Raw genomic sequence first — 25,363 nt, 5'->3', positions numbered from 1 at the left:
TCCAGTTTGTTAATGTATAGTTGTTCATAACAATCTCTGATGAGCTTTTGTATTTATGTGGTTTCAGTTATTATGTCTCCTTTTCATTTTTGATTTTGTTTATTTGGATCTTCTTTCTTGCTTAGTCTAGCTAGCAATATATATTTTTTGTTTCTTTTCAGAAAACCAATTTTTTTGCTTCATTTCTTTTTTGGGGGGTTCTCTATTTTATTTAGTTCTGCTCTGAGCTTTAGTATTTTTTCTTCTACTAATTTTGGGTTTTCTTTGTTCTTGCTTTTCTACTTCCTTGAGGTGCATTGTTACATTGTATATTTGAAATCTTTCTACTTTTTTATGTAGATGTTTATTACTATAAACTTAAGTCTTAGCACTCTTTTTGCTATATTCCATAGGTTTTGGTATGTTGTGTTTTGATTTTCATTTGTTTCAAGAAGTCTAAATTTTCTCCTTAATTTCTTCCTTGACTCAGTGGTCATTCAGAAGCATGTTGTTCGCTTTCCATTATTTGGACAGTTTTCAAAGTTTCTCTTGTTATTGAAATCTAGTTTTATTCCATTGTGGTCTAAGAAGATACTTGGTATGATTTTTTTAAAGTTTGTTGAGATTTGCTTTGTAGACGAATATGTGAGTTACCCTGGAGCACATTTCATGTGCTGAGGAGAATGTATATCTTTTAGCTGTTGAATGAAATGTTCTTCAAATGTTTTCATAGGTCCATTTGGTCTAAAGTGTGGTTTAAATCCAGTGTTTGTTAATTTTCTGTCTAGATGATCTAATGCTGAGAGTGAACTTCAATAATAGTTGAAGTCTGCAACTATTATTTTATTAGAATCTATCTTTTCCTTTAGATCTAATAATAGTTCCCTCATATATCTAGGTGTTTGAGTGTTGGGGTATATATATTTAGAATTGTTATATCCTCTTGCTGAATTGATCTTTTTATCATTATATACAAATCATCCTTGTCTCTTTTTTACATTTCTTACTTAAAGTCTGTTTTACGTGATATAAGTATAGCTACTCCTGCTCACTTTTGGTTTCCATTTGCATATTTTCTATCCCTTTATTTCCAGTGTACATGTATCATTTTAGGTAAGATGAGTTTATTGTAGGCAGCACACTTTTGGGTCATGTATTTTTTTTATCCATTCAGCCAGACTATATATTTTAAGTGGAAAGTTTAATTTATTTACATTCAAAGTTATTCTTGATTTATTGGGCTTATTCCTGTCATTTTATTAATTGATTTGGTTGTTTTGTATATCCTTTGTTCCTTTCTTTTTTATTATTGTGGTTTGATATTTTTTATTTAGTGGCAAAATTTGAGTTATTTCTCTTGCCTGTTTGTATGTTTGCTCTACCAGTGAGTTATATTTTCATGATGGCAGATGTCGTTCTATCACTTTCAGTTACAGGACTCCCATAAGCCTTTCTTGTAGGGCCAATCTAGTAGTGATTAATTTCCTCAGGTTTTTACTTGAGGATACTTTTGTACGATATTTTTCAGCACTTTGGATATATCATCCCATTCTCTCCTGGCCTGTAAGGTTTGTGCTGAGAAATCTGTTATTCTGATTAGAAATTCCCTTACAAGTGACTAGACACTTTTCTCTTACTGTTTTTAGGATTATCTCTTTGTGTTTGACAATTGGTAGTTTGACTATTATGTGCTATGGAGAAAACCTTTTGAATTATGTCTATTTGGGGTTCTCTGTGCTTCTGGATGTCTCAGTCTCTACCTAGACTTGGGAAGTTTTCAGCTATTATTTCATTAAATAGATTTTCTATCCTTTTTATTATCTCTTTGCCTTCTGAGATGCAACAACTGTGAATATTTGGTCACTTTATGGTGTTCCATATATCACATGGGCTTTATTTATTCTTTTTTATTTTTTTCTCTGACAGGGTTATTTCAAATGATGACCTGTCTTCAAGTTCTAAAATTCTTTCTTAATTTGATCTAGTCTTTTATTGAAGCTTTCAAATGTACTTTTTAATTTCATTCAAGGAATTCATCATTTCCAGAATTTCTGTTTGGTTCTTTTTGATGATATCTCCCTCTTTGTTAAATTTCTCTTTTATATCCTGCATTGTTTTTCTGATTTGTTTGTATTGTTTTTCACTGTTCTCTTGTGTTTCCATGGGCTAGTTTGCTTATTTATTTACTTACTTACTTGCTTGCTTACTTTGAGTCAGGGTCTCACTCTATCACCCATGATCATGACTCACCTCAGCCTTGACCTCCTGGGTTCAGGAGAGCCTTCCACCTCAGCTTTCCAAGTAGCTGGGACTAAGCACACCCAACTAATTTTCTTTCCCTTTCTTTCTTTCTTTCTTTCTTTCTTTCTTTCTTTCTTTCTTTCTTTCTTTCTTTCTTTCTTTCCTTCCTTCCTTCTTTCCTTCTTTCCTTTCTTTCTTTATTCTTTTCTTTCTTTCCTTTTTTCTTCATTCTTTTCTTTCTTTCCTTCTTTCTTTCCTTCCTTCCTTCCTTCCTTCCTTCCTTCCTTCCTTCCTTCCTTCCTTCTTTCTTTTCTTTCTTTCTTTCTTTCTTTCTTGTCTTGCTTTGTTGCCTAGGTTGGTCTCAATCTCCTGGGCTCAAGCACTCCTCCCATCTCAGCCTCCCAAAGTGCTGTGCTGGGATTATAGGTGTGAGTCACTTTGCCCAGCTAAGCTTTGTTAAGGGATATAATTATTTTGAATTTTTTTTTCTTTTATTTCATAAATTTCTTTTTTGTTGGAATCTGTTCCTGGAGAATTATTGTGTTCCTTTGGAGGTGTCATATCTTCTTCCTTTTTCATGTTACTTGGGTCCCTACATTGATATTTACATCTGGCATAACATTCACTTATATCAATTTTTCGAATTTGCTTTCAAAGGGGAGGACTTTTTCTAATTATGTGTCTATGATATTGGTTCGATTGGGCACTTTGGCTGTGATTATGGGTACATGTAGTACTACCATTTGCATAGATTTCTTGGACTATAAACGATGTCAGTGGTGCCTATGCTTTCCTCAGTGACTTAGGGTGCAGTTGTTAGTGGAGGCTGTGGTGAAGTTTTTCTGGGGACAGGGTTGCCAGGTTGGCCAGTTCTCAGGCCTTATAGCGGCAGTGACAGGTCAAGTGTGCCACCTATTTGGGAGTCCTAGGGAAGCATACATTGGCACCCAGTTTTAGTTGGTCCAGGCAGGCTGATTCTTGGGCTTATAAGTGACTTGTTTGGGTACTGGTAGTGACAACAGTGGGCTTGGCAGGTGGGTGAGTTTTCAGGCCCCTGGGCAGTGGGTGTGGCTTGGACAGTGGCAGTAGTAGTGGCAGGACCACCCTCTGGTTCCCAAGTGATTTGTGCTCATGTTGGACTAAATTGGGCAATGCCCAGGCCCGGGGATAGTGTGCTTGTATACTGGTGGCAACTGAACCAGCAGACCTTTCCTTAGGTCCCCCATTGGTACATGCAGGCATTGGCTGTGGTAGGAGACAGGGGCAGGTCATTCCCAGAACCACAGTGGAATTATTAGATGGAGACATTGGTGGCTATACTGTGGCCTTGCTACTGGGAAGAGTGGTATTGCTTTCAGTGGCAGCAGCTATAAGGAGGTGGCTGGGGAGTGTGTTTCAGTTCCAAGTGGCAGCTATGGGCAAGGTGGCCTGTCCTTGGGGTCCTTTAAATGCATGGCAGCTCTGCTGCTGAGGGCAGTGGGTAGGGTTGTTGCCAGTGACTAGCACTTCAGGCCCAGCAGCAGCTGCAGGAAGGGAATTCTGTCCTCAGGGTGTGATAATGTGCTTGGCTCTGCTGCTGGGGGCAGCATGGTCACTATTAATAACTAGCACATTGGCCCTGGTGATAGCAACCATCAATAGTGATGACTGCAGATAGGGCGTTTCAGTGGGGGCTCCAGGCATGTGGAGTGCAGGGGCTGTTCGTCAGGATGCTGTCTGGTGAGGGTTGAGCTCTCAGTAGTGCCTTGCCGTAGCTGCTTAGGACTCTGGGAGTGTGTGGGACCCAGAATGAGCTCGCTCGTTCTCTCTCTCTCTCTCTCTCTCTCTCTCTCTCTCTCTCTCTCTTTCTCTTCTCCCCTCCCCGACAATAACATTATAGTTTTTTAAATTCAAAAGAATGAACATTAAATAAATATATAGTTATTACCAGTAGAAAGATTCCATGATGGAGTACAGTTTTGCTTTAATATGTATACATTTACAAATATAACCTACATGCTAATTTTACTTTCCTTTTCTTTGTCTAGCTAACCATACAACAGAAGGGAAGAATTCTGGTTTAGTTGAAAAGATGGGGACTTGAAAGTCAGATGGCTCATATTTGAATCCTGACTTCGTTATTTTCTAGCTCTGTGATTTTGAAGTTATTTAACCTTTCTGGGCTTCACATTTTCTCTCTTATAAAATAAGAAAGAGAATCATTGCATTATTTTAAGAATCAAATATAAAATGAGTAACACAATATCTGGTACATATCATAGGAACTCAGTGAAAACTTTGATAATATTTTCTTAATGTATTAAGTTTAAAATATATAATCTTTCTTTTACAGGAACACCAGATGCATTTTCACAATTACTCACCTGTCCATATTGTGATAGAGGCTATAAACGCTTTACCTCTCTGAAAGAACACATTAAATATCGCCATGAAAAGAATGAAGATAATTTTAGTTGCTCCCTATGCAGTTACACCTTTGCATACAGAACCCAACTTGAACGTCACATGACGTCACATAAATCAGGAAGAGATCAAGTAAGTGAAATGACTGAGCGTTCACTAACTTTCCAAATTTTGAGAACTCAACCCTCAGTGGACAGTGAGGGTGTTAATATACTTAAAAGTTAAAAGGATGTACTTGACAGTGCCTTTCTGCAGAAAGTGATTATTGATTTAATTATTTGATCATTCCTGAATTTAAAAGCACATATGAACAATATTTTAGAGGTAGCTCTTTTTTTTTTCAGGTAAGTTCCTTTCCATCTTGATTTAATTATTTTGCTTATACCATAACAATTAATTGCCCAGATTTAGAATATTTCAAGTTGCATTCTACTAAAATGTTCCATGTAGGAAAAATAAATATTGGTTACATAAGCCACATTGTGCTGACCAAATTGAGAAGAAAATCAAATAATGTAGTTTAATTTTATTTGAACCTGCAACTGTTTTATTTATTCTGTTTAAGCTACTATAGATTTTTTCCTGTAGAAAGGGAGTTGCCACCTTTAAGAAGATTCGATGTTCATATGATTTACTCTGCTTCTGTCACTGTGCTCCAATTTCTGGAAGAATAAATGAATACTATTTTAACTATAAGTCACGTTTAAACTGTTGACTCTACACTTAGGACTAAGGTTTTAGGACTAAAGTCAAATAAACTTTTTTATCAATTGTCTTTCTTTTACAAGGCCCTAACAACTATCAAGTATTAACAATCAAATTAATATTGACTTAACTCTAACTTTAAAAATCAAATAAATAATCAATTAGTCAAGACATGTGAGGAGAATATGTTGGACACATACCCAGTTTCTTATGTCAAAGGGTTATGCATACCTAAATTTGGGAGAACTTTGCCCTAAGTATACAAGCTAACATCTCACATATGCCCTAGAGAATAAGTTAGACCATTTGCTAATGATGGCTAAATGAAATAAATTGTAACAGAAAAAGAACGATTGTGCAGGGTCAACCTATTTTCTTAGCAGCAACATTCATAAAATAACAAAATAATGAGAGAATGGCAATTGAAGAATAGAACCAAGATTTTATAGGTTAACAGTTAAGTCCATGAAGGAGCACTTAAAATCGGAAATAGTCCCAAGAGAAGGAACATATCAGTATAGAAAAGGCTACTGAAGATGAACACCATCTTCTTACCAGGTGCCCCTGTTGATGAGTCTTACTAGGGGCAGAACAGCAAAAGAGTGTTTACCTTAGAGTCCTGACATGACCACAGAATAGACAAGGTTTGGGAAGAGAGCCTGTTCACATGACATGTAGGAAGCAGACCCATCCTATAACTGCTGACACCTGAGTGTCCTTGTCAAAGGAAAGGATACTTAGAACTGGTGGTGAAAGTAGAATATGCCATTATAAAAACAATCTCTAGCCAGGCATAGTGGCTCATGTCTGTAGTCCTAGAGCTTTGGTAGGTTGAGGCGGTAAAGTTGCTTGAAATCAGGACTTGAAGGCTGCAGTGAGCCGTGATTGCACCACTGCACTACAGCCTGGGTGACAGAGCAAGACCTCATCTCTAATAATAAAAATGGTAAAATGATCTCTAAAATCTTTGGTAATCATTAAAGCCACTTTTGTGATGATTTTTTTTCTGGTAGGTACAAATGTAGTAGGTTTTATGTATTAAAAAACTGATGGGTCAGACTAAGGTCAGGAAGGCGTTGTGATAAATGTGAAAACCGGTAATATGAAGAAATATAACTAGGAGGTATTAGAAACCATTTAGATTGCAAGCCAGCACACTAAAGGGTAGAATGTCTATCATGCAGCCTTTGAAAAGTATACTACAGCTAAAAACATTTCTGTTTTACTAATTTATTTATTCAACCAACATTTGCGTTTCTATTATGTATCAGGCCTTATTCTAGGTGTTAAAGGCACAGTAGTGAAAAAGACAAAGTCCTTGACAGTAGGAAACATACATTAGCAGGAGATATAGAACAGAACTAAAATAATGAACAAGTATATGAAGAAAAATAAAGCAGAATAAGAGACAGAAAGCATTAAACTGCTAGTTTTACAGGGTAGGGAGACTTTGCTGAGAATGGTACATTTGAACTGGAATGAAATGGCACATCTGAGTAAAATGAAGGAGCACATCATGGAATATTGGAGGAAGAGTATTCTAGCCAGAGGGAACAGAGTGAAACAAAAAAACCCTTGGGGCCAAAACCTGCCAGGCATGCCCTAAGAACAGCGAGGGGGCCAGTGTGAGTAAAGGGAAGAAAGAAAAGTGAGGCCAGAGAGGCATGAGGGGCCATGTGATGTAGGCGCCTGTCTATTCTAAAGTGTGATGGGGACTTGTGTGCAGGATATTGGATTTTTTTATTTTTATATTTAAGAAAACATTGACTATTGGGTAAAAAATAGGTCAGAAAAGACAATAATGGAAGCAACAAGGCAGTTTAGAGGCTGCTGTCATAATCTAGGCCAGAAGTTGTGATGGTAGACAGACACAGGGAGGAACGCTGGATTCAGAATATGTTCAGATGACTTGCTGATGTGTACGAGAAAGAGAGGAATCAAGGATAACTCGAGTTCAAGGCCTAAGCAATGACAGAATAAATGAGGGTGCCATTTTACAAAGGTCAGAGACACCAAGAAGGAGCTAATTTTCAGGAGAGAAATTAAGAGTTTGGTGTCAATCATGCTAAGTTTCAGATGTCTGTCACCTTCCAACTGACATTGTCAAAGAAGCAATTGGCTACAAGTGTCTGGAGTTGAGGAAAGAGGTTTTGAGATACACATTTGAGAGGTATTACCATCTATTTGGTGTTTCAAGCCATGAATTTGTCTGAAGTAGGGCCTGTAGGGCCTGATACAGAGTAAGTACCATTATCTTTCCTTCCTGAATAAAAGGCAAAGGAATGGAGATTCCAACTAAGGAGAATGTGAAGCCAGTAGTAGTAAATTCAGCCTTGAAAGGATGGATGGAATCCTGTCAGAACTAAGGGGACACATAGCCAAGGAATAATGTATACCAAAGCAAGGGAATAGAAAGGAGCAGTATGTGTGTAGAAATCTGTAATTCATTAAATGACTGAGGCATGGCCTTCACAAAGAACTGGTAAAGAATCATCTTAGAAATGATAATCTTGGAATCTACAGACTCCAAATCTTTATTCAGGGTTAATGAGGATCCTTCAGAGATTTATGAGCAGAGTTGATACAATTCAATTCAAGCAATGCTTTTGTATGATTAATCTAAGTGTAATGAATATGTTTTGAATATATAAAAGTTATAATTTAATAAACCAGACAGAAAGTTATAATAATCCACATTTGACTGGAAAAAAATGGAAGGTTTTTTTTTTTCTAACTTATCCTCCACCTTAGATAAGTGGAAGTATTTTTTAAACCATCAGATTAAAGTACATTTTTGAAATATCAAACATATAAGAGACAGGATAAAGTACTGTAAAAAGTCTGCCTGTTTTTTCTATTCAAGACCTATTATGTTGAATTAGGCAGATTATTAAATATTCTTGAACTATTTCTTTATCTGTAAATTAAGCTGCAGATGTTATAATCTCTAGTTCCTAGTAAAGCGTATATTGCTTTATTTTGCTAAGTACATATTGCTTAGTAAAGTATGGACTCTCTGATATTTTAAATTATAAAGTGGAGATTTTCTGTGTCAAAATTCTGTTCCACTATCACCATGCTTTTTGATAATTATTTCAAGTGTTAGATTTTTGTCACTGCTGCAGTTTGCGGTGTTTAAGAAACAAATGATCATCAGACTCACCCAAAATGTTACTTTTAGCAGATTGGATGTTCTTTAGTCTAAAGTTCTTTTGCTTTGCAAATAAAATACAAATTCTTTTTTACAGAGACATGTGACGCAGTCTGGGGGTAATCGTAAATTCAAGTGCACTGAATGTGGAAAAGCTTTCAAATACAAACACCATCTAAAAGAGCACTTAAGAATTCACAGTGGTAAATATTTGTTTTCTTTTTTACGCCCCAAATATCATAGCATATCTGGTAATAAATAAATCTGTCATAATTTATGCTCTACATACATGATCAAAAACTTATTGCTTTATTTAGAATAAAGACTAATATGGATAAATTTTCTGTTTATAAATGATATATTATTGGAGACTTAACCTTTGACTAAAGTATGTGAAAATAATGTAATATGACAAGGTCCAGATTTCTTCATTAGTAGATAATATAGCATATTATCAAGGACAGCCTGAAAACACTTTTGTCTTCTGGTGAATGTGGATGTCATTGCCTTCTTTGCACAGTTTCTATGGGGAATGATAAAGAATATAAAGATATGATTTGCTCAAGGGAATAAGGAGGTGAGGATATCCTTTATGTGAAAAAAAAAAAAAAAGAAATGGAAGTCAAGATAGGAAAGTGGTGGAGAGGTACTGTGGAGGTAGTGAGAGAGGGCAGCATGAGAGGACTGCAGCATAAATGAGAATGTAAAAGAAAAATGTGCTCCCCATCATCTTCACCCTTCTATTCCATGTCATTTTCTAAATTATTACTTACAAGATGAATATTATATGATGAAAGATTGTCTATTTTAGAAACCTAGAGTAAACAGAGCTATATTTGCACTTCTTTAAAGACTCTACTTGAACAAAAGCTCATCAAGAAAAGTTAGTAGTATCCCACATCTCACTACGAAATCTCTTCATCTCTGAATTAATTTTGCTACTTATTTTTAGATTTAAATAATTTTAATTAAAAAGAACTATTAGCCATGAATGGGAAATTGTGGGTGTTTGTACATTGCTTATTTTGTGAAGATCATTGTATTGACATTTACTTCTTACTGACATCTTTCTACAAAAATACACAGTTGGGTAACTCTGTGAGGAGTAGTTGATGACATTTGTTGTTTCATTTTAGAACTGCATTTCTAGCAGTTTTACTGTATTCCTTGTTGCAATTAATCTTCAATGATAAATATGCTAAGGTTACCACTTGAAAATGCTAACCAAGATCTTTACCAAAACATTTATTTGTTTTCATATATGATTCATGTTGCTGAAAAGTAAATGGCTACCTTTTTCAGCCTGCTACAGGATCCTGTTTCTTAGCCCCTATGCTGTTGAACATTTTAATCAATAATAATGTTCTTTAATAACCTACTTTCTTGCCAGAGACAATTTAAAGTTGCTGACAGAAATATAGCTAATTCAAGAGGGTTTTTAAAATGTTGAAATTGAGCTAGAAGAAAAATATTAAGCTTTAAAGTATGATTCATGTACAAGATGCATCATATTTATTTTGTCGTGTTGCAGTCATACAGGAGGACCTATCAGATCTATAAGTGATACGAAGTTAGAAAGCACGGAGATTTAAAGAAGTGAAAATATTAGTCTAGATGCAAGAAACTGAAATTTAATTGTGAAAATTGGTCTCAATCAAGTAGTAAATTTGGATGGTCCAGAGGTTAATACAAACTGACAGTAGGCTGCTCCTGCTTAAAAAAAAAAAAAAAAAAACATGCAACTTCAGGCAAGATCACGGAACCCAAAAGTCCCTCTGTATTCTCTACTGAAAATGTATTTACAGTTAAATTTAAAATTATTTTAATATGAGGCTTGTGTACCTTTAATGCAGCAAGTAATTTTAAAATATGCAAAGAAAATTAATACTGACATAAAGTAAATGTGGGGGTAGGAAATGAATACTATGTAATCCCATACACATGCTGGAAGTGCCCCACAAATTAGGTTCTAAGATTTAGGAAGTAAGAAAACTACAGTCAAGTCAAACTGTGTCTGTAAGTAAAAAGAGTCAGTTGCTAGAAAAAGAACTGTTCTTCCTGATTCTAAATCTATTGAAAAAGTTGTTCCTTGGAGCATCAAAAAGAGGAAAGAGCAAAATGTAATTTATATAATCCTCAGAAATATCCTTAAAGTAATACAGCAGTGGGTTTCTTTTTTAAAATCATATTATTCAATAGAAGCCAGTGATACTTCATCAAAGTATAATTTAGGACAAGCAGTTCTCCAGGGTAGCCAGTTGGAGACAGTTCAAGTATGGGGGGGACCCCAAAAAACCCAGAATTTATTTATAAAAAATTGTGTATTTATTCTTACATGTTTAAACTTTAGTCACTCTCCATTTGATGCAATACACCTATTGAGGTGCTTCTTCCACTGCTCAAAACAGTTTTTGAACTCATCAATTTTGATGCCTTTTAGCGTTGCTGCCATTTTTTGTTTCATCTCTTCCACATCAGCAATATGTTTCCTACTGAAGATATTTTTTTCATCCGGGAAATAACAAAAAAAAAAAAGTCACTTGGGGCAAGATTGGGTGAATAGGGAGGCGGGGTATAGGGGTCATGCCGGTTTTGGTCAGACAACTGAACACTCAGCACAGCATGGGCAGGTATTCTCCTAAATCACCCATCATGAAATGACCAGACATGTCGAAAGAATCTCCAAAAAAAATTAACTGAAGCCGAATGCAGCCTCTCACAACAATGCTAGCATATACACTGTGTTGCTGATGGGTTTCTAGAACACTTACCTAGCAGAGGAAGCCAGTACTACAAAGGACCTGCCCTGCTAAAAGACACTTCTGGGGTTTGGGGGGGACCCCCCCGCCACCCGCCATATACAGCTCTCTGATGGTCTGGTTTATTCCAAGGGAAGATTGTCAAGCAGGGCTACCCAAGTGTCATCTCAGGACTCGTGCCAGTCTGCAAACCATTTGTAATTCATTCTTGAAGAGATGAATACAGAAATTGAGAGTAGCACTTAGAAACTATCATAACAAGATATTGCTGTGGCATTTTCATTATATTTTAGAAAATATTAGTCCACAGTAGATTGGAAATTTAAAACAAAAAAGAAACAAGCAAAAAAATTGGTCCCTCACTACAAGTAATTTGAAAAGCACTGTTTAGAGTATCTAATAATGATGAACTGCATATCCTTCAGAAACCTGTTGTTTTTCTTAGATGAGTTTTAAAAGGTTGATAATCAGCATCCAAAATTATACTCCCTTAAATTACCTAGATTGTTGCTATATACTGATGCCCATAAAATTTAATAATAAACCTTAAGCAGAATCATGTATGTTAACAATTATCTGAACTCCTATAGCAGGAGTTGAGCTATAATGAAGAGAAGGCTACCACACTTCCACACAGACATGAGACAAATGAACATCTGCACATGCACCAGGACCCTTCCCAGAAAATAAGTTTAGGTTTGTTCAATGATTAGTAATTTTTGCCTAAAAAACATTTACATTAGATGCAACAAAGCACCTACTTCATCTACTTTAAAAAAAAAAATCTCAGTATTCATAGTATATCTAAATTTGAGTAGTGGAACTTGTTGATGTACACTCCAGACTAAACTAGTTGTAAATCCTAACCTAAATATAAAAATTAAGTGATATGTTTAAACTATAAACAATAAAGCCATGAAGTTTGAGACTAGGAATTTTCTAACAAACAATAAGGATTTGGCTTTAGAATAATTGTTCTGTAGACTTTTTTTCTGGCAGTGATAAAATATCAAGGTAATTCCCAACAGTGATAACCAGTATTTATTGGACACTTAGCTGTGCACAGCCACATGTTAGTTATTTGTATGCACTAACTCACGTAGTCCTCAGAATAGCCTTTTGGGGTAGATTCTATTATTTCTTCCTTTTTACGAGAAAATGGAGCCTTAGAGAGCTTAATTAACTTATCCAAAGGACTCAGCTAGTACCTTGCAAAGCTGGGCCTCTGATGAGTCATTTTGACTCCAAAGTCTCATTGCCTTACCTTCTGTTCTCCTCTGTCTCCCTGTTTTAAAGATAAACAGTCTATATTATAGATGTTTGTCTTTCTAGTGTCTCTAGCAGCAAAATAAGCATGTAGTTTATCTAAAAATGTTAACAAGTAACTTAAAACATTAAAATAGAGGTGTACTAGAATGTATCTTTTGCTTTACCCCCTTTGGAAAATCAGATGTATTTTGCATATTGAACCCTATTCCAGGCATCCCATTGAAAAGATATTGATACACTGAAGAATATCCAGAGGCAAGTTAACAAACAGATAAAGGTTCTGAAAACCACATTCTGTGAGGAATATTTGAAGGGCCTGGATATATTTAAAGTACACAAGTGAAGTTTAAGGGTACACGTGGTAGTTCTTTGTGAACCTGAAAGTCTGGCTTGTAGAAGAAAAGTTATACTTGTTTTGTGTGACATCAGAAGGCCAGACTAGGATAGGGAAATAGGCATTATAGCATGCCAACTTTTGCTAGGTACTTAACCTCTCTCTCAGTAGAAATACTTTTTAAAAGAATCACTAGTATTTGTTAAGAGCATACTGAGATTTTTGCTATATAACCCCTACAATACTCTAGTGAGAATTATTTACATTTATACATCAAAACCTGGAAGCTTGGAAAGATTAAGAAAATGGTATGTGACAGAGCAAGGATTTAAACCCAAATTCATGGTCCACAGCAGAACCAGACTAGACCTTCCTATATAGGACTATCTACCCAGTCATAACCTCCTTTTCACGAATGGAGTTCAGGTAGACACTAGCTGATGTCCAGGATGATATAAAATGAACTCTTTATTGAAAAGGAGGCTGTACTACAGAGCTTCTTAATCCCTTCCAATTCAAATATCTCAAACTTCAAATAATCGTACTTTTGAAAAAACATACCTCCCATTTTTTAGCTTTACAGCATTGAAGTTACATTGTTAGCAGGGTTGACACTGACTTTCTAAGTGCTTTCATTTTAATTCTTTAAAAGAATGAGAGAGTGCTTTATTTTTATATTGAATAGACATATCAGCATCATCACACTTCATAATTCAGTAATTAGTCATTCAGTCACCTAACAGATTTCATGAACATCTTTGTGACCTGCACTGTGATAGGTGCATTGGGTAAATGGCAAACAAATCCCAGAAGTTCCTATCTGACTGAACTTATAGGTGGTAACCTATAAATTGTGAACTGTAACTATAAATTAAAACCCAAATGAAAATTCAGTTTGTATGGAAACCATTTAGCTCAGTACTTTTCAAAGTGTTCTACCAAAGTATCGCTACTGGCCCATGGAAAATGAAGACCTTGGAGCCCGAAGAGTATGGGGAGGCAGCTTGAGGGACATCTCTACAAGTAAGAGGCTTCTTGGACTTTGGGTTATTTTTCCTAACAGTTCACACAAATACTGCATTTTTCTCCATAGTATAATCTGATTTAATATAAAAATAATGTTTTACCATATCCACTGTCACTGAAATTAAAACTCCACGATGCTTCATATACCCACTAAAGCATATGACTCTGGAGGTATATACATTCCTGTTTAATAAGCCAGTGATAATAGCAATACCTTATATTTAAAGTTTTCCTCCCATTAGAAAAAAAATCTATTCAAGGAAACCTTATGGATATGGGAATTTTTAAAATCAAGGATAGATATTCACACTCGTTGAGTCTTATGGGAGATTTTACTTACTTTTGTTTCCCCTAACATTAATTTCTCCTACAGATGGTTTAGTAGAGTGAAATAAAATTATATAGATTGGTGAAACAGGATAAGAAAAAAATTACTTGAAAGAGTAGGATGTAATTATTTTTGGTTTGGGAGAATTATTTGAAGTTACAAATGTTGGCAGAAATGTTACATACGTATGCTGAGAAGATTCCCTAATTGGTTAGCATGTGTACTTCAAACTAAGGCTTTGCTAGTGTTTTTAACATATATGTAGGTTTTGAACTTAAAATGATGATTCTGAATAAAATTATATCACACGCATACGTGGTAATCTCTTTTTAAATTGATATTGCTTGTTTTAGGTAAAACATGGATACATAAATGTTTACATGTAATCATTCAATGAAAATAATTTTGTTTTGTTTAGGAGAGAAGCCATATGAATGCCCAAACTGCAAGAAACGTTTTTCTCATTCTGGTTCCTATAGCTCACATATAAGCAGTAAGAAATGCATCAGCTTGATGCCTGTGAATGGGCGACCAAGAACAGGACTCAAGACACCTCAATGTTCCTCGCCATCTCTTTCAGCATCACCTGGCAGTCCCACACGACCACAGATACGACAAAAGATAGAGAATAAGCCCCTTCAAGAACAACTTTCTGTAAACCAAATTAAAACTGAACCTGTGGATTATGAATTCAAACCCATAGTGGTTGCTTCAGGAATCAACTGTTCAACCCCTTTACAAAATGGGGTTTTTAGTGGTGGTGGCCCATTACAGGCAACCAGTTCTCCTCAGGGTGTGGTGCAAGCTGTTGTTCTGCCAACAGTTGGTTTGGTGTCTCCCATAAGTATCAATTTAAGTGATATTCAGAATGTACTTAAAGTGGCAGTAGATGGTAATGTAATAAGGCAAGTTTTGGAGAATAATCAAGCCAATCTTGCATCCAAAGAACAAGAAACAATCAGTGCTTCATCCATACAACAAGGTGGCCATTCTGTTATTTCAGCTATTAGTCTTCCTTTGGTTGATCAAGATGGAACAACCAAAATTATCATCAACTACAGTCTTGAGCAGCCTAGCCAACTTCAAGTTGTTCCTCAAAATTTAAAAAAAGAAAATCCAGTCCCCACAAACAGTTGCAAAAGTGAAAAGTTACCAGAAGATCTTACTGTTAAATCTGAAAAGGACAAAAGCTTTGGAGGGAGCGTGAATGATAGCACTTGCCTTCTGTGTGATGATTGTCCAGGAGATCTTAATGCACTTCCAGAATTAAAGCACTATGACCTAAAGCCGTCTGTTCAACCTCCTCCAATCCCTGCACCAGAAGCTGAGAAGCCCGAGCCCTCTGTTTCATCAGGTACTGGAGATGGAAATTTGTCCCCTAGTCAGCCACCTTTGAAGAACCTCTTGTCTCTTTTAAAAGCATATTATGCTTTAAATGCACAACCAAGTGCAGAAGAGCTCTCAAAAATTGCTGATTCAGTAAACCTACCACTGGATGTAGTAAAAAAGTGGTTTGAAAAGATGCAAGCTGGACAGATTTCAGTGCAGTCTTCTGAACCATCTTCTCCTGAACCAGGCAAAGTAAATATCCCTGCAAAGAATGATGATCAACCTCAGTCTACAAATGCTAACGAACCCCAGGACAGTACAGTAAATATACAGAGTCCTCTAAAGATGACTAACTCTCCAGTTTTACCAGTGGGATCAACTGCCAATGATTCCAGAAGTAGTACACCATCCCCATCACCTCTAAACCTTTCCTCATCCAGAAATACACAGGGTTACTTGTACACAACAGAGGGTGCACAAGAAGAGCCACAAGTAGAACCTCTTGATCTTTCACTACCAAAGCAACAGGGAGAATTATTGGAAAGGTCAACTATCACTAGTGTTTACCAGAACAGTGTTTATTCTGTCCAGGAAGAACCCTTGAACTTGTCTTGCACAAAAAAGGAACCACAAAAGGACAGTTGTGTTACAGACTCAGAATCAGTTGTAAATGTAATCCCACCAAGTGCCAACCCCATAAATATCGCTATACCTACAGTCACTGCCCAGTTACCCACAATCGTGGCCATTGCCGACCAGAACAGTGTTCCATGCTTACGAGCACTAGCTGCCAATAAGCAAGCTATTCTGATTCCCCAGGTGGCTTATACATACTCAACTACAGTCAGCCCTGCAGTTCAGGAGCCACCTTTGAAAGTGATCCAGCCAAATGGAAATCAGGTACAAAAAAATATATACCCCATCCTGAACTTGACTAGTAAAATGCTAGTTTGACTGATTTCAATTAACTTTGTCTAATAACAACCAGTCTCTTGCAGAGTCAGCTGGGTTGTTGCAAACTGTCATTGTTAAAAGGAAATAGATCAGTGTTTGCTTTAACTTTTCTGGCATAATGTCTCCAGTTGTTTGCTCGGCTAAGGTTTTGTTATTAATTTAAGGTTTGAAATGTTATCCTACTGTAAAAAATGATTTATGTCTCAACTAAAGGCCTATTTGAAGTTAGAAGCAAAAGAGAAAATAAAAATCTAAATACTAATTGGATTCCTGTTTTTATACTTAAATTTCTAAAATTAGTAATAGTTTCTGCCTTGATTATGATCATTAACAAATGAAAATATGTTTCCATTCATAGGTCCACACCAGGCAGACTTAACTATCACTTTTATGTACTAACACCGCTTTTTATAAAAGGCTTTAATTAAACAAACAAGAATTCAGTACACAAAGAACTCATCTAGTGAATTTACTGATCAGTTTACAAGCTGTGCATACAAGTGTTCAGTCATAATTAATATATATGAGGAAATATGGCTCTGAACCTATATATGATTGCCCTCTTTAACGATCATTAATGTTTACCAGTACAGTGTCTATTCTGTCAAGAAAGAACCTGAGAACTTGCCTTGCCCAAAAATCCATGATGGTTTGTGATAGAGCTGTTGTGTGTCTCATTGTCCAGGCTTTTCTCATGACACTAATGTTGTTAGTTTTTTTTTTTTTCATTTTTTTCCATCAAGTTCTGAAGAAGCAAATGAGTACTAGAGATAAACTTGATCTTTTATGCAAATATTTGCTGTAAATAGGCACAGCTATTATAATTTCAATATCAACTCAACCATGTATTTGCTGTTTTTGTTCTTCCTTAAATATTGCTACTGATTGGGTTTCCTTTAATTTTCGTAACTCTTGAAAAAAATGTTTCATGACCAGTGAATTCCTAAAAAATTTTAGTGCATAGGACACTTTGTGTGCCTTTGAACAGAAAAAGAGCTGCCTTTAACTCTCAATAGTCATATGACTAGATCACATAGCAATGAAAGTAGAATCAAGTTGCACCTCTTGGCAGCACACAAATGACCCAGGCTGCACCTCTCCTGCCTAACAAAGCCATAATAACTGTTGTGAAAAACCTTCACCTGTTAGAGAGGCAATAGAATGAAACACTAGAAAAGCACAACAATCTTAGAGGATCCAATTCCACATCAGGTTCTCTGTAGGATTATTCTCTCCATAAGAGAGCCACTGCCCAAAATTATCTCCATGAGACTGCCTGAACTTTTTTTCATTCCATTGGAATTCTAATGATTCATTTTAACTAGCAAATAAGCCTACTTAAAAATAGAAGCCCTCCTGCATTATTTTTCCATCTTATCTTAGAAAAGTGGTAGAGCTAATCTCTTTCCAAGGAGACTGGAAGTTAGTTCAAAGAACCCCAAAGTTCTGGAGGATACAATTTAAAGACCACTTTTTAAAAACAGAATCTTGATTTTTGCTTAGTGAAACCCAGAATGGAAAAATGAAGGTAAATGGTGCGGTTAGAAATGAGTAATTAATTAGCAAACTCATAAGTTAAAACTTTCTGCAGAGTTCTCATAAAGTAAGGATTCACGTGGAACCAAGTAAATTTTGCTAATATACATTTTACACATTCTTTTTTCTTCTTTCCACTACCAGTTAGGCATATGTTGTTGCTACAGTTTGGCAGTATTATCCCCAGCTCACTTCTGTCTTTGTCAGCCCACCTATGATCTAGCCCCACCCCTGGAGCGCATATGCAGTGAGCAGTATGCTTGTTTGGATCAAGTTGGTAAAAGTATAAGTCATAGTAGTTTGTTAACACATGCTTTCATTTATATCTCTTTGTTTACCTTTTAGCTTGAAATTGTCTCACTCCTTTTCCCCTTTAGGATGAAAGGCAAGACACTAGCTCAGAAGGAGTATCAAATGTGGAAGATCAGAACGACTCTGATTCTACACCACCTAAAAAGAAAATGCGGAAGACAGAAAATGGAATGTATGCTTGTGATTTGTGTGATAAGATATTCCAAAAAAGTAGTTCGTTATTGAGACATAAATATGAACACACAGGTATGTCCATGAACACAAACATATTGTTCTTTTTAAAAGTGCCTATGATGTGACATACTGAAAAAGGCTAAATTAAAAACTAAACGCTTTTATTTTTGTTTTCAATTTTCTGATGTTGCCACTTCTACCTGACTTTTCTTTAATGACTTAATTCCTTTAAGCTGGCACGGCATTCATTCTGTCCACATTCATTTGATGCAAACTTATGCTGTACTAATAAAAATGTAGTTTCCATTAATTAAAAATATGGTACCAATGGGCCAAAGTCATGGGAGACAGGATCTGGCTTCATAAAAGGAAAAGCTGCTTTAGAAGTATGCAGCCTGCTGTGCTGGCAAGTCAGGCTCTTTTGATTTTAGAAAGAAATTCTGCCTAAGAAGTTGGACTAGATGATTCTAAAAGCTCTTCCAACTCTGAGATCCTATAAATCTTCCACAAAATATACACTCCTTAGGCCAACTCAGAGATGGCAGACCTTGCCTCATAGGCCAATGAGAGTCTCCACCTGGTTTTCTAAGGCCTGTGAAGTGTGTGTGTGTGGGTGTGTATGTATGTGTGTGAAGTGATTGAAAATGAAGAAAAAAAGACTAATGTTTATGACAGGTGAAAATGATGTGAAAGTCAAATTTTGATGTCCCTAAATAAAGTGAATTGGAGCACAGCCATGCCCATTTGTTTACATATTGTTCATGGCAGCTTTCACACTGTTTTACAGTGGCAAAGTTGACGAATGTTGTTACAGAGACCATTTCACCTCCAAGCCTGAAATACTGTCTGGACCTTTACAGAAAACATTTGCCAGGTCATGGCCGATCTGATTCCTTCTGTCCAGTAGAGTGCTAATAAATTTTAACAACTGGATCTCTGATTGGTCAGGGAAATTTTGATTTTAGTGTTTGCAGATTTGTGTGGCATAAATACTGTCACCGTGACTGATTTCAAGCTTGACTGTGATGTCAACCAGCTTGCAGAATTCCTGAAAATTTAGCAGTACACTCTCTCCAGCTGGTATGAACTGGCTTAGCCACACCTGCCTCTAACATGGGTTGTGTGGAAGGGCTGGGTTTATCATGAGCTCTTTAATCCCCTCCCTCTCTTCTCTGTACCCACCACCAGCCATTTTGGCTATAGAATCCATATTTATCTTTCATAGTTTTATCAATTGCTTTCATTCATTTCTTTTGTGCGAAAAGGTACAGAGAACTGCTTTCCCTTCTTTAATCTGTAGATTCATACAGTGACACTTGGAAGATTCTTGGAGTTAAAAATGAATGTTACATAAGAGAAAGTCATACCTCTCAAAATAAGCCCCTTGTAACTCATTCCTTTGGTTGTTTTCACTGAGATGTGAGAAAAGTTAGAAAATCTTCTCTTGGGCAAGAGTTAAATATCAACAAATACCAAAGTGAAAAATATATTCAAAAGATAGATGATTCCTAAATATTTTCCAAAAATCACATCTGCATTTGTTAGTAACAGCTTGATAGCACTGAAATTGGACATTCTCAGTCCTGATTATGATCAAGTTGTTGTCAATTCTTTTCATGTGTGGGCAGCATCCTTTCTCCAGCCCATGAATTGTCAGAAGAGGCAATGTTTTCCTCAAGGGGCAACACTTGTTTCTTGGGGGCAAAAAAATCTGAGATATTACAATGGTTTGTGGTTTTCTGAAGGACCTCAGTACATAGACTGTCTATATGTGAGTTTTATCATATGTAAAAAATATATAGGAAGCATTAACATTCCATTGGGGACAGGGTTTGTGACTAGAGGAAAAAATGTCCGAAAGAATCCTTAAGGTCCTGTTCATGAAAAAATCAAGTTGAGAAGCATACCCATTCCTACCTGCCCTTGCTGTGTTCAATACCAGATACCTCATGTGAATTGCACTTGTTTGATTTTCCATCTTGCTGTCATAATGCTTGTATTTTTGGGATTTCGGTCTCATATGGTTCCCATTAACCTTCTCATCTACAAAGCAGAATATAGAACACTGGATTTTCTTATATAAGTAACAGACCAAATTATTGTAGTATGTTACAGAGAGTTTGGGACCTGGAAGTTTTTTAAAAATTAAACTAATAACCTTCTTATTTCCATATCCTGAAGTGCCCCAAAATTGTTATAAGGGTTTTATTTGCTTGATACCACCATTTTATTTCATAGCTGTGTTCTTATTTTGTAGGTAAAAGACCTCACGAGTGTGGAATCTGTAAAAAGGCATTTAAACACAAACATCATTTGATTGAACACATGCGATTACATTCTGGAGAAAAGCCCTATCAATGTGACAAATGTGGAAAGCGCTTCTCACACTCTGGGTCTTATTCTCAACACATGAATCATCGCTACTCCTACTGCAAGAGAGAAGCCGAAGAACGTGACGGCACAGAGCAGGAGGAGGCAGGCCCAGAAGCCCTCACGAGTGAGCATGTGGGCACTAGGGAATCTCCCTCACAGGTCGACTCCGATGACAGGGAGAGTTTGACAAGGGAAGAGGATGAAGACAGTGAAAAGGAGGAAGAAGAAGAGGAGGATAAAGAGATGGAAGAATTGCAGGAAGAAAAAGAATGTGAAAAACCACAAGGGGATGAGGAGGAGGAGGAGGAAGAGGAAGAAGTAGAAGAAGAAGAGGTGGAAGAGGCAGAGAATGAGGGAGAAGCAGCAAAAACTGAAGGTCTGATGAAGGATGACAGAGCTGTAAGTCAAGCAAGCAGCTTAGAGCAAAAAGTAAGCGAGAATAGTGAGCAGGTGTCTGAAGAAAAAACAAATGAAGCCTAGTAGTCTTTCTAGAAGGAAAATAAATTCTAATTGGATATGAAGTTTGTTCTATATTATCCATGCTTTTCATGGAAACACAGTAACCTGTATGCTGTGATTCCTGTTCACTACTGTGTAAAGTAAAAACTAAAAAAATACAAAATACAAAAAAAAAAAAAAACCACACAAAAAAAAAATCCGGGTGTGCCTGAACCTCAGACCTAGTAATTTTTCATGCAGTTTTCAAAGTTAGGAACAAGTTTGTAACATGAAGCAGATTAGAAAACTTTAATGACTCAGAAAGTAAAGATTTAATAGGTTAAAGGAAACTGATTAATTAGATAAGCATCTGGCATTGTTTTATTTTATCAGTATTAATAATCGCTCTTATGTTGGTTTATTCTTAAGCTGTACAATTGGGAAAATTTTATAATTTTTTATTGGTAAACATATGCTAAATCCGCTTCAGTATTTTATTATGTTTTTTAAAATGTGAGAACTTCTGCACTACAAAATTCCCTTCACGAAGTATAATGTAGTTCGAACCCGTGCTAACTACCTTTTATAAATTCAATCTAGAAGGTAGTCATTTCTAATATTTAGATGTCTTAGTAGAACATATTATCATTTAAAGTGTATTGTTAGCCTTAAGAAAGCAGTTGATAGAACTGAAGTTTCTTACTCATGCGATTTAAAATGGAGTTCAAAAGATTGTCATTGAGTTCTGATTGCAGGGACTAAGACTAACCATGCTAATCTGGTAAGGACAGCAAAGTCGTCAGAATCAGTGTTTGTGATTGTGTTTGAGTATGTGGTAACAAATATGAAGGATATGACATGAAGCTTTGTATCTCCTCTGGCCTTAAGCAAGACCTGTGTGCTGTAAGTGCCATTTCTCAGTATTTTCAAGGCTCTAACCGCCTTTATCCAATGTGTGGCCTACAATAACTAGCATTTGTTGATTTGTTTGTTGTATCAAATTCCCAAATAAAACCTAAAGCCACTGGCTCTGTCAGAGAAACTGAAACACTGGGACATTTCATCCTTTAATTCCTCAGTATTAATTTTGTGTTAATTGACTTTCAGAATTTCTCTACAGAAACGAAAGGGAAATTTTCTAATCTGCTTTATCCATGTACTTGCATTTCAGACATGGACATGCCATTGTTATTTGGATCATAACTGTTTCCAAATGTTAGTTATTATGGACCCAATTTATTAACAACATTAGCTGATTTTTACCTATCAGTATTATTTTATTTCTTTTAGTTTATAGATCTGTGCAACATTTTTGTACTGTATGTCTTCAAACCTGGCAGTATTAATACCCTTCTTACTGACATATGTACTTTTAGTTTTAGAAAACTTTTATATTTATGTGTCTTATTTTTATATTTCTTTATTTATTACACAGTGTAGTGTATAATACTGTAGTTTGTATTAATACAATAATATATTTTAGTATGAAAATTTGGAAAGTTGATAAGATTTAAAGTAGAGATGCAATTGGTTCTCTTGCATTGAGATTTGATTTAATGGTGTTATGTTAACATTTATACTTGCCTTGGACTGTAGAACAGAATTTAAATGGGAATGTATTAGTTTTACAACTACAATCAAGTCATTTTACCTTTACCCAGTTTTTAATATAAAACTCTTAAATTTTGAAATTCACTGTGTGACTAATAGCATGATGCTCTGCAGTTTTATTAAGAGATTAGCCTAACCATAAAACTCTCATTTCCTTAGTAAGCCAAATTAGGATTACCTTCTATAAACAGTGTTGGGAACAATGTTTAACATTTTGTGCCAATTTGTTCCTGTATTCATGTATGTAAGTTACAAATCTGACTCTTCATTTTTAAGTTCCTTGTTACACCATGGTCATTTTCTAGTTTTTTACCAGACTCCCCCATCTCACAATAAAATGCATCAACAAGCCTGACCTGCTGTCATTCTTTTAATCATTATCAATATTTTCTTTGAAAAACTCTCTGTGAAATGGGGGTATTACACTGTCATCCTGCATTTGATTCATCTTGAACTGAGTTTGGGTAACACTAAATGTTTTAGACATTCTCCACTAAATTATGAATTTTCTTGTGGCTAAATGTTTCTAGGGAGGTCTGAGTTCACAGCTAAAGGTCTCCTCAGAGGTTACTCCTTCTTCCTGAAACTCTTAACTCCCTACTCTTAATCCCCAACTTCTCAGCCTTCATGACACTTCAGGAAAGTCTGGGTTTAGATGCCTTTCTAACTCTCCCACAGCTCCTTGGACCTCTCCCTTCATAGCTCCAATTCTGTTACTTATATTCCTTCCTTCCCCACTAGTCACGCTCACATCCCCAGTGCTTAGGCACTAGTTGGTTTAATAAATATTTGTTGGATGAAAATATAATCTGCTTGTTTACAGAGCTCAGCCATGTTTTCATTAGTCTTTTTCTTCTAATTCCAGAATATATAAGTTAAATGATTATAACAATTTAATGATTTTCTTATTAAGTCTTCTTAAACACTAGGCATAGTAGATATAATTAATTATTCCTTCTTTTTCTAATAGCCTTATTTTCTGACTTGCCAAGAGTTTATTTCTAGGTGTCTCCCTGGTACTTAAGTTCATGTATATGGCACAGGCATTGAAGGCTTTATGGACAAGACTACCACTGGTAGGACTGATAGGACCAAACCTAGTAGACTCACTTTAGAGACCCCTTCTTAGGAGGTATGCACGCTGTAATATAAAGCGCAACAAGGACTGTGCTTGTTACATATGGCTAAGTGGCTAATAAAAAGTATTTAGGCATTATCGGAAGTTTTGAAAAGGAAAATATGTGTGGACCCTTCGCAGTATTCCCTCAAATCACATAACAACAACAATAATAATAGTACTATATGTTATTTACTCATGCCATGCTCCAGTATTTCACTATCAAAATTTATTTTCACAAAAGCCTTAAAAGTACAAATAAAGACAATGTGCCCATGCGCACATACATATTAAGTAGCAGAAAGAGAATTTGAGCATGCCCATCTGACTCTAAAATCATCTTTTGTCAGAATAGTGTACAGTATCTACATTTTAATTCAGTTTAATTCTGCCTTAAAGAATACGAATAGAAAATATCTATAAGACCAATATACATTTCATAGCATGGTAGAAAAGAGAAAGGGAAGAAGAGATTGTTTAAATCTATGTGTAAACTAAAAATAGCTTGAAAAGAGTATTACTAAACTGCAGTAATTATGTTGACATGAAAATGTAAAGTTAGAACAGATTTCACCTCTTAAGATCCATGGGAGAATATTAGAACAATCCGTATATGAAATTTGTCCCTAAGCCAAAGAAGAAAAAGAAACCCCTCTGCTCTAGTGAACAAAAATACATTCTATTTAGCAACAGCAGAACACATTTTTTTCCTCCAACAATGCATGGACCATATTGTGGGCCATAAGACAATTCTCAAATATAAAATAATTGCAAAGTGTTTTACTACAAAAGAATTAGACTAGAAATCAGTAACAAATCTGAAGAAATCCCCTAAATTATTGGAAAATTGAAAACACATTACATTGTCCATAAGTGGTTTTTTAAAAAGGGAATTTTGCAATATGAACTAATGGAAAATGCAACATACCAACACTTGTAGCATGCAGTGAAATCAGTGCGTATAAGAAAATGTATGGCATTAAATGCTTATATAGAATTGAATACAGGACTCAGTCATCTAAGCTTACACCTTAAGGAACTTGCAAAATAATAAAATTAAAACTAAACAGGAGGGAGTCAATAATAAAAAAGAGACCAATGACAGAGAACAAAATACAATAAATTAATGAAATCAGAATCTGATTTTTTGAAAAGATTTGTAACACTGGTAAACTTCTACCAAGAGTGATCAAGGAAAAAGAGAGATGAAACACACATAACCAATACCAAAAATGAGAGAGGGGACATCTTTACAAATCCTACAGAGTAAAAGAATAATAAGGAAATATTTTGAACTTTATACTCATAAGTTTGACAACTTAGA

At 35.7% G+C, this 25,363-nt stretch overlaps 1 protein-coding gene across 10 annotated transcripts in view; it reads left to right on the top strand.

Annotated features, from left to right (window-relative positions):
- ZEB1 (zinc finger E-box binding homeobox 1) overlaps positions 1 to 23,897 on the top strand; it is a 172,083-nt gene extending 148,186 nt beyond the window's left edge. For 7 of the 10 annotated variants that reach the window (XM_021715876.1, XM_021715875.1, XM_008064742.2 and 4 more), the window contains 5 exons: positions 4,553 to 4,755; positions 8,577 to 8,682; positions 14,614 to 16,424; positions 18,392 to 18,572; positions 20,758 to 23,897. In XM_021715876.1, coding sequence (XP_021571551.1) covers positions 4,726 to 4,755; positions 8,577 to 8,682; positions 14,614 to 16,424; positions 18,392 to 18,572; positions 20,758 to 21,353 — 2,724 coding nt within the window. In that variant the 5' untranslated portion in view covers positions 4,553 to 4,725 and the 3' untranslated portion in view covers positions 21,354 to 23,897. The remainder of the gene's footprint in view (positions 1 to 4,552; positions 4,756 to 8,576; positions 8,683 to 14,613; positions 16,425 to 18,391; positions 18,573 to 20,757) is intronic. The other 3 variants (XM_021715883.1, XM_021715882.1, XM_021715881.1) reach the window with 2 other exon arrangements.
- The last annotated feature ends 1,466 nt before the right edge of the window (positions 23,898 to 25,363 follow it).

The sequence above is a fragment of the Carlito syrichta genome, unplaced genomic scaffold, assembly GCF_000164805.1.
Source record: "Carlito syrichta isolate Samal-C Ts95f unplaced genomic scaffold, Tarsius_syrichta-2.0.1 Scaffold307990, whole genome shotgun sequence".
NCBI classification, from domain to species: Eukaryota; Metazoa; Chordata; class Mammalia; order Primates; family Tarsiidae; genus Carlito; species Carlito syrichta.
The sequence above is the reverse complement of the archived record's forward strand: the minus strand, read 5'-3'. Positions and strand labels throughout refer to the sequence as shown.